At 37.5% G+C, this 17,105-nt stretch overlaps 1 protein-coding gene across 1 annotated transcript in view; it reads left to right on the forward strand.

Moving 5' to 3' along the window:
- The window catches only part of Btbd9 (BTB domain containing 9), a 338,683-nt gene that overhangs the window by 239,460 nt on the left and 82,118 nt on the right, over positions 1-17,105 (forward strand). The window contains exon 8 of the mRNA XM_090355745.1: positions 7,154-7,343. Coding sequence (XP_090211871.1) covers positions 7,154-7,343 — 190 coding nt within the window. The remainder of the gene's footprint in view (positions 1-7,153; positions 7,344-17,105) is intronic.

The following is a 17,105-nucleotide window of genomic DNA, read 5'->3' on the forward strand; positions in this document are numbered from 1 at the left end:
TGTTAGTTAGCCCCCTTCAAAAACAAACTGCAGGACCCTTGAGGAATATGTAAGCAGAACCTTAAGCTAGGAATAACTTTAGTTATCTTTTTTATCAGGAAATAATTTGTATCTGAGTCTTAGCAGTCTATTTAGTAAAATCTATTGTGAGACTATGAAGCAGTTATTTGCTGTGTGAGCCCCTGTGCTGTTAGAAACAATTTTTGTAGTGAAACAGCAAGGGAAGTGTTTACTAAGTCCTCCACAAGCACAGTTTTTGAAGATAACAATCTTCAGTAAGTTGTATATGTTACTTCATTTAAGAAAATCTACTTCCAGTGGGTTTTACCCACCTCTCAAAGGTGATCTCTGGAGACAGTTAAATAACATGTCAGGCTTATCTTTAAATATAGCTGGTACAGGTGGCCCAAAGGTCATGTCCTAGTGTAGTAATACTGCTTTTTAAAAAAATTATGACCCCTGAATTCAATTTCCTGGCAGGCTGTTGGGCATCTCTGGTGCTACATAAGAATGGGGAGCAGTAAAATTATTTTCAGATCTCTTTCTGCCATTCCTTCGTCTGAGCTATTCCAGTATTCACACACTTGGAGAATGTATACACTTTGTTAACATGCAACTTTCTCATTCAGCAGCAGCAAATTAAATTTGTCTGAGCAGAATTGTTGTGTGCACAGAGGGAGAAAAGTAATTTCTGCCCAGGCAGCTCCCCTTTGGCTTCAGCTCCCAGCATAAACTATTGTAGAAGGCATATAGCTGAAGGGTGGCAGAGGAAACCTAGGACTAGAAAGACACAAGATGCTGGGTTCTGGCAGTACGGGTTTGTAAACAAAGTGACACAAATTGGGGCACAAATTCCAGTGAGACCAGAAAGAGACTGGAAGACTGGAGATGAGACACAAAGCTAAGTCCCATCCAGATGGTGTTTCTAATAAACTTATCAGGAGCATATGAAAGAGGGTAATGAACATTCAGAATAGGGAGTGGCCCCGTCCCTCTGGGAAAGAAAACAGCTTGGCACATTCTTGGGTGGCAGTCAGGTAAAATCACTCCACCAGAATGTATTTACAACCATTAGGCATTGGGCACCTGACTAAACAAGCCAACACTCATGCTTTTAGAAACAAACACCCACAGCCAAAGTAATTCTTTTCAGAAATGGACAGAATAGCCTCAGTACATTAATAAACACAGTGGCAACATTCGGACAAGCTTCTCCTTCCAGGTTCCCTGGATATATCTGGAGCAGATAGATAAAAGACATTTTATAGCCTTTGAAAACCACATTGTACTCTATATATTCCCTTCCCTCTTGCCCTCCAAAATGATGTGTCAAAAATACTTCGTTCTACCATGAGTAACCAAATTTTATACATGTGAGCTAAATTTTCAGAGAAGTTACAAGGACAGATAGAGCTGTGTATGCTGATTACATAGCAACTCTTTTTCCATGAACAAGTTTATTTTCTTTAAATGTTTAGGTCAATACCCAGAGATTGATCAGACTTTATTTTTCTAAGAAAATTTTCACTGGGAAAGCAATATTTTTTTGTTTTATTTGGTATCTTTTAGATCTTTTTAACTTTTGGCAAGTAACTATGATTAGCAAGATAAAGTTCTATAACTTAAAAGTTATAAAACTATAGAACTTAATGGGCATAATTTTCTGAATGTGATTAATTCATTCAGTCCATCTTTATTGAGTCCCTACTCCTTTCATCTACACACACACACACACACACATTTTTTTTTTTTTTTTGCCAGTCCTGGGCTCGAGCTCAGGGCCTGAGCCCTGTCCTTGGACTTTCTCAAGGCTAGAGCTCTACCACTTGAGCCTCAGCACCACTTCCGGCTTTTTTCTATATGTGGTACCGAGGAATCGAACCCGGGTCTTCATGCATGCTAGGCAAGCACTTTAACCTCTAGGCCAAACTCCCGCCCCCCCCCCACATTTATATACATACAAATATATCATGAGAATGTAGCAGTGAAGAAAGAACCTGAATTCTTGTCTTTAGGAAACATTTTCTAAACCTCTAATATTCAGGTTAGGTGAGACAGACATACTGATTTGGATATTAAAAGGTGAGATGGTGCCAGGATGGTTTTCTCATCTTGGTAATTTATACTAAATCATCTTGCACTGAGTCTGTGCCCAGATCCCTGTCCTCTCCTTTACCCTCCCTGGCATCATTTGGTCATTATACTTGTTAATTTGATCCATGATCAAAAAGTAAGAATGAGAATTAAGAAGGTAGTGCTCTTTTGATGTTGTATCCTGTGAAGTGATAATAGAGTTGATTATCAAATTGCTAGCCATTCTAGAAAAAGCTGTTTCTTAAAAAGAAATGTGGAACTTGGGGGTTAATTTCATTAATTTAGGCTGTTTTGGTGTGTGTATGTGGGATGTGTTGGGTTGGCCTCTCTTTGTAGATCTAGACTTTGACTACCAAACATTAACAAATAGCTATATCAAGACCACGATAGAAACAATGGTGTGTTATCATTCAGCACAGAGGATATAAGATTCCTTATTAAGAAAGCAAAAGTCATTGATATAAAATATTCTCTTTTGTAAAAGAGAATACAAAAAATGGAATTCTGAGTTCTGTTCTGGCCTTAGAAGACTGAGGCAGAGACAGATGGAGCATTAGAGGCTAGCTGGGGCTATATAGTGAGAATTTATATCAGAACACAAGAAATAGTAAACAAATTGGTAAATAAGTCTAAATTGTATGGAATAATAAGTGGTATGGGAAATATAAAACAAATATATAAACTAAAATCTTAGATGACAATGACAAGCTGGGAATGTGTTGATTATTATTAAAAATGTTTGTCAGAAGAAATAATTTTTAACTTTAGGCATTGTTAAGTGAGAAATGGTTGTCTGAAAAGTAATTAGTGAAGGAGGAGAAATGGGATATATAATCTCTAAACCAAATCAGTAGAGATAACATATCAGAAATAAAAGAAACTTTTTTGTAAGACAGTATAAAGCCCTTCTTTGCCTCATCTTGAGTACTAGGATTACAGATATGTACCACTATGCCCAACAGAAATTTGCTAGAAAATAAGAACAAAGTGAATAGAAAGCTAAGGGAAACAAAGAAGAAACTTTCTAAATAAAAAGTAAAACTATCCAAATATATTAGTAGCAACAATTTATATAAGCTATGTAAATCTGCTAGTGAAAAGACAAAGGACACTGAATAGTTTTAAGCTTTTGTATGTTATTTATAAGAGCCAAGAAAATAGAAAATAGACTGGTTCTAAGAAAATATTAACCAAGATAAAGGTGCTATAATGATTTAGCATCCAATAATGTAGATGTTAGAGCAAAGGTATTATTAGGAATAAAGAACACCAGTATATAATAATGAAAGCTTTAGTCCATCAGAAAATAAAATTTAAATGACAAATGTGAAGCATGTCTCAAAAATATTTAAAAGAAAAATTGACAGAATTATAAGGCAAACCAGTTTGACAAATTTAGTTTTAGCAGGATATTTTTGATAAAAATCTTCTAGTAATTAGAAAGTATATATGAGCTTAATAACATAATTAATGAGTTTGACTTAACAGACATTTAAAACTATGCAAACCTCAGATTAGAGAATATACATTCTCTCTGGCACAAATGCAGTGTTAATCAGAATTAAGCAAGTACCAAGCCATAAAGCAAAGCTCAAATCCTCTGAAATAATATCCTGTAGACTACATTTAATGCCAGTGTATTTAAAAACTTATAGCACACATTTTTTCATGCAAATACCAATGATGTCTAAGAAATTTTTGAAAAAAAAAGGAGAAAAGAAAGGTTGGGAAGAAAAGGCACTAACTTTAGGAGATTTTAAGATTACCACTAAAACTGTAGTAACTTGTAGGCAAGATAGTCATAAAACAGAAAAGATCTTATAAAAAAAGATGCACATATATAAAGATACTTCACATGTGACTAAAAGTAACAGGTTACCTAGAGGAGGGTAAACTATTAAATGGCTCTTGGGAAACCCTCCAGTCATGGGGTTTGAACTTGGCCTGAGCACTGTCCCTGAGTTCTTCATCTCAAGGCTGTACCACTTGAGCCACAGGCTACTTCCTGTTTTCTGGAGGTTAACTGGAGATGAGTCTTATGGTTTGGTGCCTGGGAGTAGGATAGCTTTGAACCAAGATCCTCCAATCTCAGCCTTCTGAGTAGCTAGGATTACAGGTGTGAGCCATCAGCTCCCCTGCCTATTCTTTTGAGTACAAGATGAAGACTCTGTACCCATCTCACAGTATTCCAAGATAAATTCTGATTAGAAACCTAAACATAAAAAGAAAAATCTGGCAGAGTGCTAGTGGCTCATGCCTGTAATCCTAGCTACACAGGAGGCTAAGATCTGAGGATCACGGTTTGAAGAAAAAGCCAGAAGTGGTATGCAGTGGCCCATGTGGTAGAGTGCTAGCCCTGAGCACAAAGAGGCTCAGCTGCAGCCAGGTCCAGAACCCACCAGAAAAAGAAAAAGAAAAAACCTGAAATTTTCTGGAGAAAATGTAGGCAAATATTAATTTGTGTAGAAAAGAATTTACATGTAAAAAAGGAAATCATAAAGGCAAATATTAAATATTTCAACTCAATATATTGGTATTTTATAATTCAGTTAGAAAAATAATAGGAAATATACAAAAAGATAAAAATAGACAATTTATAGAACAAATGGAAAATAAAAGAATGTTCAGATTTCTCTAACAAAAAGTGAGAAATTGCACCCACATAGATGCATCCTTTCATACTTACTAGTCTGACTTTACCAAGAGTTGATGACTGTGGAGCAATGAGTTGAGTGTGGGGTTACAGTTAAATTTGACAGATAGAAGGTGCATTATTTCTCACCCATTGATACCCCTTCCCATGTTTTTGTCCCCAAGTCCCTCTCCCAGCCCCCTCCCCTAATCTTTTTTCCCCTCCTATTAAGAGTATACTTTTTAAAAAAATAATTACTTTGGTGAACAATTCATTATGATGGAGAGAAGCTGAATGTAATATATCCATACCACTGTAACCAACCGCAGATATAATTTGACTTCTCTCTCTGGGTGTGTATGTACATAAGTATTTATACTGACATGTATAATAGTATGTATTCCTTTAAGAAATTTGTACCCAAAACTCCAAGAGGACATTTGTTTGCAAAGAAACCAGTAGTGATAATTTCAGTGTCCCTCAGCGAAACAGAGATATTTTGGAATACTCACACATTAAAATATCTTGTATAACTTAAATAAATGATTAGTTTTATCATCTGCTGAGTGTTTCTTCATCCTGATTTAATATCTGTGATAGGTATAAATATTGTTCATCAGACAGTCCATTTTTTTCCCCTCCTGGGCTGGACTACTTTTTCTCCCTGCCTAAATCCTTTGAGATTAGGTAGGCCATGTGACTTTCCTTGGCCAATGAAATGTCAGCAAAGTGATGTATGTTACTTTTAAGGAGAAATACTTCTAGAGCCAGTGTTTTGTTCATTCTCTTTCTGCGGCTGTGATTGAGGGAAGGTCAGTATGAATCCTCTTGTCACTAGGATCCCTATGTGATGCCACGGACAGAGGCACCTGGATAATTGAATACAAAATGAGACTGGAAAATAAATATATGTTACATTGAGCCACTGAAGGACTGGGAACTATGTGTTCCTGCAGCATAATCTACCTAGAGTGCTGTTTGCTATCTTAGTTCAATTTACTATGCATCTATTTCCTCTCCAAATTATAGAGCACTGGCTCCTTTCCAGGAGACAATCATAACCAGGACTTACCTCTAAAGTTAGTCATTCACCTCTGTTTTGTTTCAAAGTCATTGGAAACTTCTCTCTGAGCCCCATTTCTGATAGGAAACTGTCCTTAAAGACAATTTTATTACTTTTTTGTTAGCTGCTTTGAAATTAAGCTTCATAGTCAAGGGATTCATCACTAGAAAACCCATTCTCTCCCCCTTTTTCCCTCTTTTCTCTCTTCTTTATTTGTGGATGACCTTCCTCATGCATAGAGAGCAAATCAATTAGTTAGGGATATCAGATGAAGGTTTGAACACAAGCATGTCCAACTTTGGGAAGTAAGTGTATTCCTTAAAAGAGAATTGCAAGATCATTTACTTCACATCATTATGAAGTTAGAAGAGTTTTGATTTGGAGGTATTATTGCTTGCCATCTTTCTTTTCAGAGAATATAATATACTAAAAAGTATAGCAGGTTAACATTATAGCTTTGGGTTTTAAAACATTATATATCTAAAGAAAATATAGATTTTGGCTGAATAGCATAAACATATAGAGAAGGCCCATGGGACTTAAACTGCTCTTATCTTTTATTATGCCTCCCCAGTGTTTTAGAGAGTCCCATCACACTGAGCAACCATCATTTTGTGGGAGCTCTTGACTTTTATAAATGAGCAGGTTGATATGAACTTGAAGTGGAGAGTGAGAAAGAATCAAAACACAGCTGTTTTTCTAAGATACAGCAGTTCATGAACAAAGGAAAAAGCAAGCATATGTGTCTCAGTGCACAGAATAATAAACAAAAAAAAGAAGGAATTGGATTGATGGAGACCAATTGTATTCTGAAAAGCAATTGATACTATGTCCTGAATCACTTTATGTATTCAAAAGCTTTGAATTTATAAATTTTCAACTCAACATATATGTATATATACACATTTATATGCACATATATTTTATATATAGAGAGAGATATAGACATAGATATCTAAAGCTCATTAATTTCAATTGCTGGGCCAGGGTTTTAGCTCAATAGCAGAACTTCTGCTTTAGTATATGGGGCGCCCTAGATTGGATCTCCAGCACTACACATACACACAAATCTTAATTGTTGAGTAGTTTCTCATTTCAGTAATATTCCACAGTGTGTAGTCTCTGTATTTTCTAGGTTATCATGTTTCTTTGTAATAAAATGCTTTAGGACTACTTGCTGCATATGTTTTTGTTTATTCTAACCTTAAGTTCAACTTAAAGAATTCTTTGGCTTCTATCTTAAACAAGATGTTATAGTTTACATTTTATTACTGATTTGAAAAAGTCATAATTTTATTCTGAACATGCTGTTGGGATATATTCACTTCACGTCCTGATGCCAAATATTTTGTTTGGACTCGCAGTTCCCATGGAGAACGTTGCAACAATTGCTGATTGTGCCAGCGTGATTGAAGGAGTCAGTCGGAGCCGAAATGCCTTGCTGAATGGGGACACTAAGAATTATGATTGGGACTCTGGCTACACATGTCACCAGCTGGGGAGTGGTGCGATTGTAGTTCAGCTGGCACAGCCATACATGATTGGGTCAATACGGTAAGATTAGTTTGCATTCACTGGCTTAAAACAATTGTTTAATGCAGGTGAAAAATGCTATTTTGGCAAAATGGTAAATAAGAGGACAAGCAATGAGATACAAAATGTTTGTTTTTCTTGTTTAGTAAAAGGCACTGAAATTCAACTTTTGGGGACTAGAAAAGAGGCCTCTCTTTGGTATGGCCTACCTTCTCAAGTCTTGGTTATGAGAAAATGTCAAGAGAGGTTATGTAGATGAAAATCATTTTCAGCTTTAATAAATGTGTTTATGTAAAATCTAGATAGGCCAAATGTGAAATCTAGAAAATCTATATGCTTTTGTGTTTGAATTTTATAAATTATTGTTCATTTCTTTTAAGAAAATTTAAGTCTACTTGATTTGTATAATTTATTTTTTATTATTATATTTTTGCTGAGGGCTTGAACTCTGGGCCTTGCATCAGCTCAATTTGCTTGCTCATAGCTAGCACTCTACCACTTGAACCATACTTCTAATCTAACTAGTTTTTCTGGTTACTTGAAGATGGAGTCTATCAGACTTTTCCAGGGAGGCTGGCTTTGAACCTCAGTCTTCTAGGTCTCATCCTTCTGAATAGCTAAAATTACAATGTGCACCACTGGCACTGGTGGATTATATAATTTCTAAGTGTGAGACTGAGGATATCCCTCAGAAAGTATATCTTGTTTTACAAGAGCCATGTGGGTCTCAAGTAGGTTATTGTTTTCTTTCTCTTTCCTTCCCTTTTTTTTCCTCCTTCCCCTCCTTGTAGCTTCAGAGGAGGCCTCTGAATGCTCAAGTAAACCATGCCTATCTGTGCATCCACTTTAGTCTGTCTAACATAAAGATGTTGGCAGTACATGACTGCTTTCCCCATTGTGCTCTACTACATTTCTTTTTTCTTTCCTGTTCACATCTTAGAGAACAAAAAAGTCAGACAACAATGTAATAGGCACAGGTTTGTTGCTGTTCAGGCTAATAACCACAGTGATTAATGCTGCTTATTAGTTCTGCAGGCATCCTGAGGAGTAGACAATTGGTTTCTTAGTGACTTCAGACTGCTAGATATCTTTATTTAAATTATCATCCCATTTTCCTGAAGGGCCACCTCTCAGGCTGAGTACCACAGGCAACAAGTCAGAGAGCAACCTGGAGTTCAGACTGAAGGTTGGATAAACTTCAGTTGCTCTTTAGGAAGAGGGAAACAACCAGCCACATACAATCCCAACAAGCTACTGGCACAAATAAACTTTTGTCAAACCACAAACACGCTCCTTCCTGTTACTCAACTGTGTGCATTAACTAAAGTACTCATCAACTATCTATTAAATAAGCTGTGTAGAATTTTGTCAGAGACATGAAATGTGTCTGTGTATTCCCAGTATAGTTTATCCCTCTTCACTGGAGAGGGGAGGCGGGGAACCTGGGAAATGGTTGTCCTTCTTTTGTCTTCCAACACTCTTTATGGTCTTTACAATTTGTTCAAGATTACCAATTGTGTCTCTGAGATTACATGTGCAATTTCTTTCAGCAGGCTTGGGTGTAACTCATCTGAGCCAGGAGACTTGAAATCATTTAAATTGACTAGATACTCTCTTTCACTTCACCTATTTGGGACTTCAATTTTCTCTTATTATGTTTGTTCTGCCATTTCTAATTTGAAGACCAGTCTTCTTGCCAATGAAGATTGAAGTAAACAGGCAGCTTAGTAGTTCTTCCAACCCTCTCTTAATGTTCTCTGCATTCCTTTCACTTATGTCATACTCTGTGCCTACTTTTCCCCAATCTAACAGTGTTCTCTACACATCTCAACCTAGATGTCCTACATGGGTTTTGTTATCTTCCTCTTCCCCACACCATTGTGATTCTTCTTTTTATTCAGTAGCCCCATGCATCTGCCCATTGCTTGAGCCACAAAATGAGACCCTTTCTAAATTTCTTCTTCCTCTCTCCCTTGCTGTCTTGACATCAGACCTGAAGTTCTAGACATACTGCCACTTAGACACCTCATAGGCTCATCCACTCTCCATCCTACTGCCGTTACCCTAGCTATGCCTTTGTAGTTCCACTTTTCCTTTCCTCCCTCCCTACTTCCCTTCCTTCTTGAAAAATATCACGTTCATTTATTTGAATTAATATTTTTAAATGTCCATACATTTAAAAGTAGTGTACAAATGAAATACAGTCTTATTAAATTCCAGTGACATTTTACCCGTAGTATTAAGACAAAGATCCAAAAGTTTACACAGAACCAGAAAACATCCTCAAAACCAACCTACTCTTGCTGAGGATCAAGCAAGAGTATTGCATATAGCTAGGCAAGTGCTTTCCTCCTGAGTTACAACCCCAACACAAAAGAAGGAAGGTGTTCACCATGAAAAAAAAGCATATGAGGCAGTAGTTTGCTTGATTTTTAATCAGTTTATGATGAATGCAGTATATATATCACAAATCACTGTACTCATACAGAGTTTAAAAAAGAAAAATGAGTGAGTAGAAAAACTATATTCTCACCATTTGGTGAAAGAAAAAAGAAAAGTTAAGAAATAAACGTAAGAGATTTTAGCCAAATGATCAGTGTAACATCCAAGGTTCAACTTCAGCATATTATTCAACAAAATGAGCCCATTTTGGATATCTGATGACAACCATAAGTGTTTAATTGCAGGGAACAAGACATTTATAAGTATTTGTCAGAAAATGTTATGAGTAGAACAAAGTGGGAATGAAATTTTCCCATTATGAGTTTTCTATTGTGGGAATTTCCTTAGAAATTTGTGTATTGATGAGATATGAAAAGATGGTCACTGAGATAGTAATTTGAATAAAATTTAAAAGAATTACCCCCCCAAGCATGTACAAAATGCAGGGAATTAGCCTCTGAATGCACATGAGTCACTTTTCGAAAATGCGAACTGAGTCTTTTCAGACTTTAGAATTAAGTACCCTTTTCAAAGACCTGTTTTGGGATCCATTATCATTACACCATGAATGTACTGAAGTCGAACCTTAGATGTAGTTCCACATTTCTACCTGATCTTCAGACTTCAGACTTCCATCTGACCCTCTCTTCTCGTTGCACTTGCCCCTTAGACCTCAGGTGGCCATACTCTTTACCATATTCTCAGAGGAGTCATGTTTGCCCTCTGACTAAAGTATTGAACAATACTCTGACTTGCCTTTCTCTTGTGTCTTCACCAGACTACATTCCTACATGTGTTATACCACAGCCTGTTGAACTAGAATTTCTCATGTGGATCTTACCTCTTATCCATGTGCCTTCAAATCTCTCACCATGCTATTGTCACTGCTTGTATCACATGCTACCTTCTTGTTTGTACCTTCCCCCATCCTACTTTTTTTTTTTTTTTGCCCATCCTGGGCTTGAGCTCACGGCCTGAGCACTGTCCTTGGACTTTCTCAAGGCTAGAGCTCTACCACTTGAGCCTCAGCACCACTTCTGGCTTTTTTCTATGTATGTGGTACCAAGGAATCGAACCCGGGTCCTCATGCATGCTAGGCAAGCACTTTAACCACTAGGCCAAACTCCCGGCCCATCCTACTTTTTACTTGAATGTTTCTATTCTCCTTTTCAGAGTTCATTCTTTGGGAATACTTCTCTAGACTTTCATCATTTCCTGGGAATACTGAGACATCCCCTTCAATCACCCCTACATTCTGTATAGAACTGTGGTCACAGTATTTATATATGATGGTTCACTTTCTGACCCCACCCAGCCTCAGCTGGTATATAATAAAGCCTATGGCAACTGAATAAGCTTTTCATGACTGGCTGAATGTCCCAGTGTGGTTGACTGTCAAGACAGAGGGGAAATTATAGCAGGTATAGAAGGAAATCTATAGTTTTAGATCCAGCAGGGACCTCATTGAAATTGTTTCTAGGGTGACAACTCAAACAGAAAATACACAAAGTCGTCTTGGCTTCTAGTATCACTGTAAAATCACAGATGTTGAATCTGACTCCAAGAAAGTATATCAGTAGGGTTTTAAGCAAGAGAAAATATGCTCTCTTGCTTTTCTTTAAATGTGGAATGAAAATGGTTCCCCCAAACAAATTTTCTTTCCTCACTGGGGTGGGGCAGGGGGGATGATGAGCAGGCAAACAACTAAAGGCAGAATTGTGTATCATAGCACAGTAAGAAGCACCAATTTCTTTAAGCCCAACTATTGTTTTTTGTTTTTTTTTTTTTCTAGTAAGAAAATCCATGCAGCTGAAGCTCTGTATAACTAGCTGAGCGTTCCAAGAGACACGTCTCGGTGAAACTAACATTATGTTGTCAGGAACCGCATTTGCCTCTTCGGTGACATTATTAAGAGGAGAGAGAGAGAGATTTCCTAGCCACCAATGCCTGTGGACAATGCTGGATATCTTGGCAGGCTACAGTTAGCAGCAGCTGATATGCCCAGATAGACATTTATTGATATGAAACTAGATCACTGTCACTTCTTCATGGGGATGGGTAATTGGCCAATGACAGATTGATTAGTCAGTGACATTTGACCCACTGCTTCTATTTCTTGTGATGACTGACTTACTTTCCTAGTCACTATATCTGCAGCAGCCTTGGGATTTAGAATCCACACCTATAGGGAGAACATTACAGAGATGAGGCTTTCTCTTTCCCCAGCTTGAAAACTTAGTATCCCTTGCACCACTGGTAAGGTGGGTTATCATGTGGTTCTCAGACTGTAAACCTCAGGTTTCTCTGTGATTGGTGTGATATCACAGACAAAGGTCTGAATAATGATCCGCCTTGATCATTATGTTCTTTATTCTGAAGAGAGGACACCGTTGTTTTGTGGATAAGATCTCTTTGTTTGACTATTTTACCTACAGAAATCATTCCTTCTTCCTCTCAGGAATTTGCCCTGTGGCTGAATAGGCATGCAGAGCCTTTTTTTTTTTTCTCCTGGCAAAAAGTCTTAGGCCTGGCTGAGATCTCAGGAGTCCAATCCTAGTGTGTCTAGTACACGTACCCTGTAGTATTGCTTTCTGACCTTCATTTTCCGTCACTCATTCAACAACCATTTACTAAGCCTTTTTCTCTGTTCTAGACATTGTGTCTTACAGAAATTAAGGTACTGAATAAACAAAATATTAGTGGTGTTGTAGACCTAACACTCTATTAGCGATAAGGGGATATAACCAGTATATAAGCATCATTTGTAATATTTCAGCTGTTTGAAAGTACTGTCAAGAAATCAAGAGGGATGAGGAAGAAGGGGAGTGACTATGTGGTTTTAGGATGCATGCTGAGGAAAAGAGCACTGAAAAGGATGATATTGAGAGAGCTAGCCAAAGGATGAGAGAAGCAAGCTCCCTTGGGATCCAGGACACGCCCATAGACTGAGGTGGGAACACCCTGGTAGGCTGCAGGAAGATGGTGGGCAGGAATGGAAGGCCTGGGTGCCTTTCAAAGGTGCTCTCCTGCTTCTGGAAAAGCAAGGGTCAGCCCCTGGTCCCGACCATTGAGAGAAAGCAGTTCTTTATCTTTTGCTCTCTTTCCCAAGGCAGTGTACTGAGAAGTAAAGGAGCTTGTCCTTGTTGCTAGGTTTGTAGGCACAACAAAATTTACTCATCTTGTTTTAGAGAAAAAGAAAAAAATTACCTGGAATGTGCCTTAAAAGTGGATAATTGAGTTGTAATTATGTCATTTCCATGCCATTTTAAAAACATTAAAATTTAAATAACAAGAAATCTTCCGAGGCCTGGCCACATAAAAAGAGCAGAGCAGAGTCATAAGAGCTAACCAAATCTACCTAATGTCTTAGTTTATAGTCCCTCTGCCACCTTAGTTTAAGACTTATTATCTTTCTACTTCCTAATCATGATATCTTGTTAAGTGTTTCCAGAATAGGATGAGAAATCAAATATGCTGTGTATTAAGTACCCCTGTCACCCAGTCTTTTTCAGCTAATAAATGCCACCAGCACTTTGTTGAAACCTTAATTATCAAATAGTCGATTAAATTAACAATTTTTACAGCAGCTTGAAAATAATGGTTTTCTAACGGACACGTGCAAAAGTGTAAGCAAAATCATGACACTCTGCTTAGCAAACAATTTTAAGTAAATAGGCTGTTCAGAATTGAGATGATACCAATGGACACAGCTCAACAGACTCAGATGCTCTATAGGTGCTGTGAGGTTAAATATTTCTAGTTCCTAAGTCAAAACATATGTAAATGCAATGTTAGTACAAAATAAGTCTATCCAAAGTGTGTTTTTGATAGGGGTTCATAATTTCTTCAGTCTCTGGGTATGAAACTTATATTTTGGAGAAGGAAAAAAATTCTTATAAAAGGTAAACCTAGCACAGTGTGTCTGAACCACAAATAATTTTGACAGTTATTAAACACAGATAAAAAATAAGCAAATGATCCAAGAAAGAAGGAGGAAGGAAAGGCAAGAGGGAAGGAAGGAAGTAGGAAGGAAGGAAAAGGGAAGGGAGGCAGGGAGGGAAAGAAGGAGGAAGAAAGGGAGGGATCTGTGTGCCACTGTGGTCATTCAAGGCCTAGTTTCTTGGAGAATCATCAAGTCCATTTTGTGTTTAGCTGCTTTTTCTCGATTGCCTGGCTAACTCTTACTATAGGTTATCTATTCAGTTTTTAAATTTCTAGGCCCTTTTTGATTCCCTTCTTCCTTTTGCTTATCACTCTACCCAACTGTCACTTATCTACTTCTTATCTAGAGGAGAGGAGTCCTAGCTCCTCCCATTTTCTTTCCTACTTTATAATACTAATAAAGGCTTAATCCATAAGACTGGGGCAAGGAATTGGAGCTACTGTTTCAAATAGTTGTTGATAATTATTTGAATATTTTCTACTTCTATGCTGCCCTCCATATCTAACAGGATCATGGATAATCTCAAATGTTAGGTAGTGATTTTTTAATACTGTGATGAACTTGGGTTTTGTCAACAGATCACAAGTGCCTACTTTAGCACTGTGCACTATGAGTACTCAATAAGCACTCATTGACTGAACTGACAACTTCGCATGTTAGTGCAACCAAAGGGAGTTCTATCTATCAACTAAATTGGACATCATATTTGCTCAGTGTGTCTGATCTAAGTGTATGTGAGGAAACTGCTAAAGATCTGGCACCCCAGCCAGTGATGGAGATGAAGCTCTGGAGTCAGTCATTAACACAGGTGAGGATGCCTCCCTCCCTCCTTCTCTTCATTCAATTTCATTCCATCTGAGTGCAGCACAGGCAAGAAGCACATCTATTTACATTAAGACAGCCTTCTTTGCAATCTAGAGAGCTAGAAATTTCCTTTTTATAGTCTGAAGAATACAACAAACATCTAAATATATGACTCCTCTGCCTTGGATTAAGATTGCTTATAATTCTAGCTGAAATTGGAAAGATATTTTACAAAATTTGTCTCATATCAGTCATGCTGAGTGTCATCTGTCCTGGCCTTCAGCAGAGGAATTTTTTCTTGTCTCACTGATCCATGATTTATTCTCTAAGTGTTGTTTCTCTGAGAGCCAATCTGCATCACATTGAAGTCTTCTGTTATTACCCTCAGACTTCAGAGCTCTTGTTTCCAGAAAAATTGTAAAATAAGGAATCAAAGCTATTGTTTCTAGTAGGTAAATACTGGAGTCCAAACTGTGTGAATACTTAAAAGGCCAGAAGTCCTGGAGGCTGGGGACCAGTAACAGAGTTAAAGGAAGTGGGAAATAGGCCTCAGCCAGTTTCATCCTAGAGAAATCGAGACCAGAAAGTATTGCTATGGCAACTAAGTTGTATATGAAAAGTACAGAGTCGCTAGGATTTCAGTGTTGTTTGGAAAACAGGAAAAGGTTAAATGCCCCCCAAATATGTTTGTGTGTTTTTGTGTGTGATTTACTTTACATGTCAACCATTTGTCTCTCTTGAGTGACTGGGGAACTTGGCAACTAGCCATTTTAAAATATGACTGGGTATATGAAAAGAGAAATTCCCCCCTCTCTCAAAGATGAACCCTTTAAGAAGATATTTTTATACAGAATTGAACCCCATTTTATCTGACTATTTCAAACACAAACATGTATTTGTAATTATTCAGAACTGCTATTTAAGATCCTTCCTAAACACTCACTATACAATTATTTCAAAAACCAGAAATATTCATTCTCCTTAGAAGATCAAATGAGTGGGACTCATTAGGCTTTAATCCGTTCTGTGACCATGCCTTGGCAGAGGTTATGCATACTACTGGCCCAAGATGAACCACACAGGAATGTGGTCGCTCTCATGAGAGCTAACACGAGCATAGACATTTCAGCAAGCTGATGAAAACCTCTACAAATTTAGATAAATCAAATTGCTTTCATGAAGTTCTTGACAGTGAAGTAAGTAAAACTACTCTAAAAGCTGATGAAGGATCATAGCCATATTTAAAATTTAATCCTTGGATTAATCCAAAGTAGTAATCTACCTTGAAAATCTCACTGCCCAAGCAGCCTGAAATCAGGCTCTTTTTCTATAAGAGCCCAAATTTGTCACCTTGTTAGATGCTTTTTGGTGGATCTTAATAGCTCCTCATGTCAGGCCTTTCCCTCATCTCTACCCCAAGTTTAGACTAGAAAACATAGGCTCATTTGACAGAAACACTTTTATATTTTCTATTGAGAACTCAGTATATATTGAGACCAAAAAAGTCTTCTGCCTCCTCTTCTGGCCTTGCCTAGGAATAGTAATTATGATGACCAGCTGGCTGATACTCCTCAAGGACTCCTTCAGCAATTCTCCTGGACACTCGGGGGCTTAACTCTCGCTGAGGAATCATTTACTTTCTGCTGCGTTGCCTCTTTCAATGATGTAGCAGATTCAATATAAAAGGTATTGGTTACATAGATAAATGTAGACTGTGCTTTTCTGCCTGGATTTTCTTTCCTTGCTGCCCTTAAGATCTAATGGTAAAGATCATTTTCTTTGTTACTTCTGACATCGTGCCCCTTACTAATTATGACATCATCAGTCTATGACATGATTCTGTTAATCATGACCAGATGCCACCCAACATGACTTAGGTTTCCATATAGTTTAATTTTTGGAAATAGCTTAGTGGTTCCCTAGTTGGCATGTCTTTCAGCAGTTTTTGAGTATTAATTAGCTGCCTTCACTATCTTCATTTAGGAGGTGAAGAAATCTGAAGAGTACTTTGGCTCCTTTTTCTCTCACCTAAAGTGTAGAGAGGCAGCTGGCACTAAAATTCTAGCTCCAAAGATTGCATTTGTTGCATTGTCTTACACAACCTCTTATAGCTCTCAAAGAAAAGAAGAAAAGGCTTTGTTACATCCTCTGATTCAGCCCCCTCCTAAAACTGTAAATTATAGAAAATCTGGTTAAATGTTACAACTAAAGCTTGGCATTTCTTTTTATTACCAGCACTCATTTGCTCCAAAGGAGGTTGTATTTGGGTTGCATTTGGCTGCAAATAACAGAAAATCACATTGAGAAAGACTTCTAAAATGTTTCTTAATTTAATTTTTGTTTTGCTTTTGTTTGCTTATTTTGGTCTCACATAACAAAGTCTTCAGGGATATGGTTCTTCTATTCAGTAAGCTATGCCATTTTCTTGGTCTTTTTCACATGTATTTTTGCCCCAGAGAAACAAGACAACTGCTTTTGCCTTAATCACCAGTCTATGTTTAGGCAGGAAGGAAGAGAAGGGCAAAGGGATAAAAGGATGAGAAGCTTTGCCATCCAAGTCTGTCCCTTTTTTTAAGCAAAAGCAGAGGCTCAGC

Source organism: Megascapheus bottae, chromosome 22 (assembly GCF_031878675.1).
Source record: "Megascapheus bottae isolate mThoBot1 chromosome 22, mThoBot2.hap1, whole genome shotgun sequence".
Classification (NCBI taxonomy): Eukaryota; Metazoa; Chordata; class Mammalia; order Rodentia; family Geomyidae; genus Megascapheus; species Megascapheus bottae.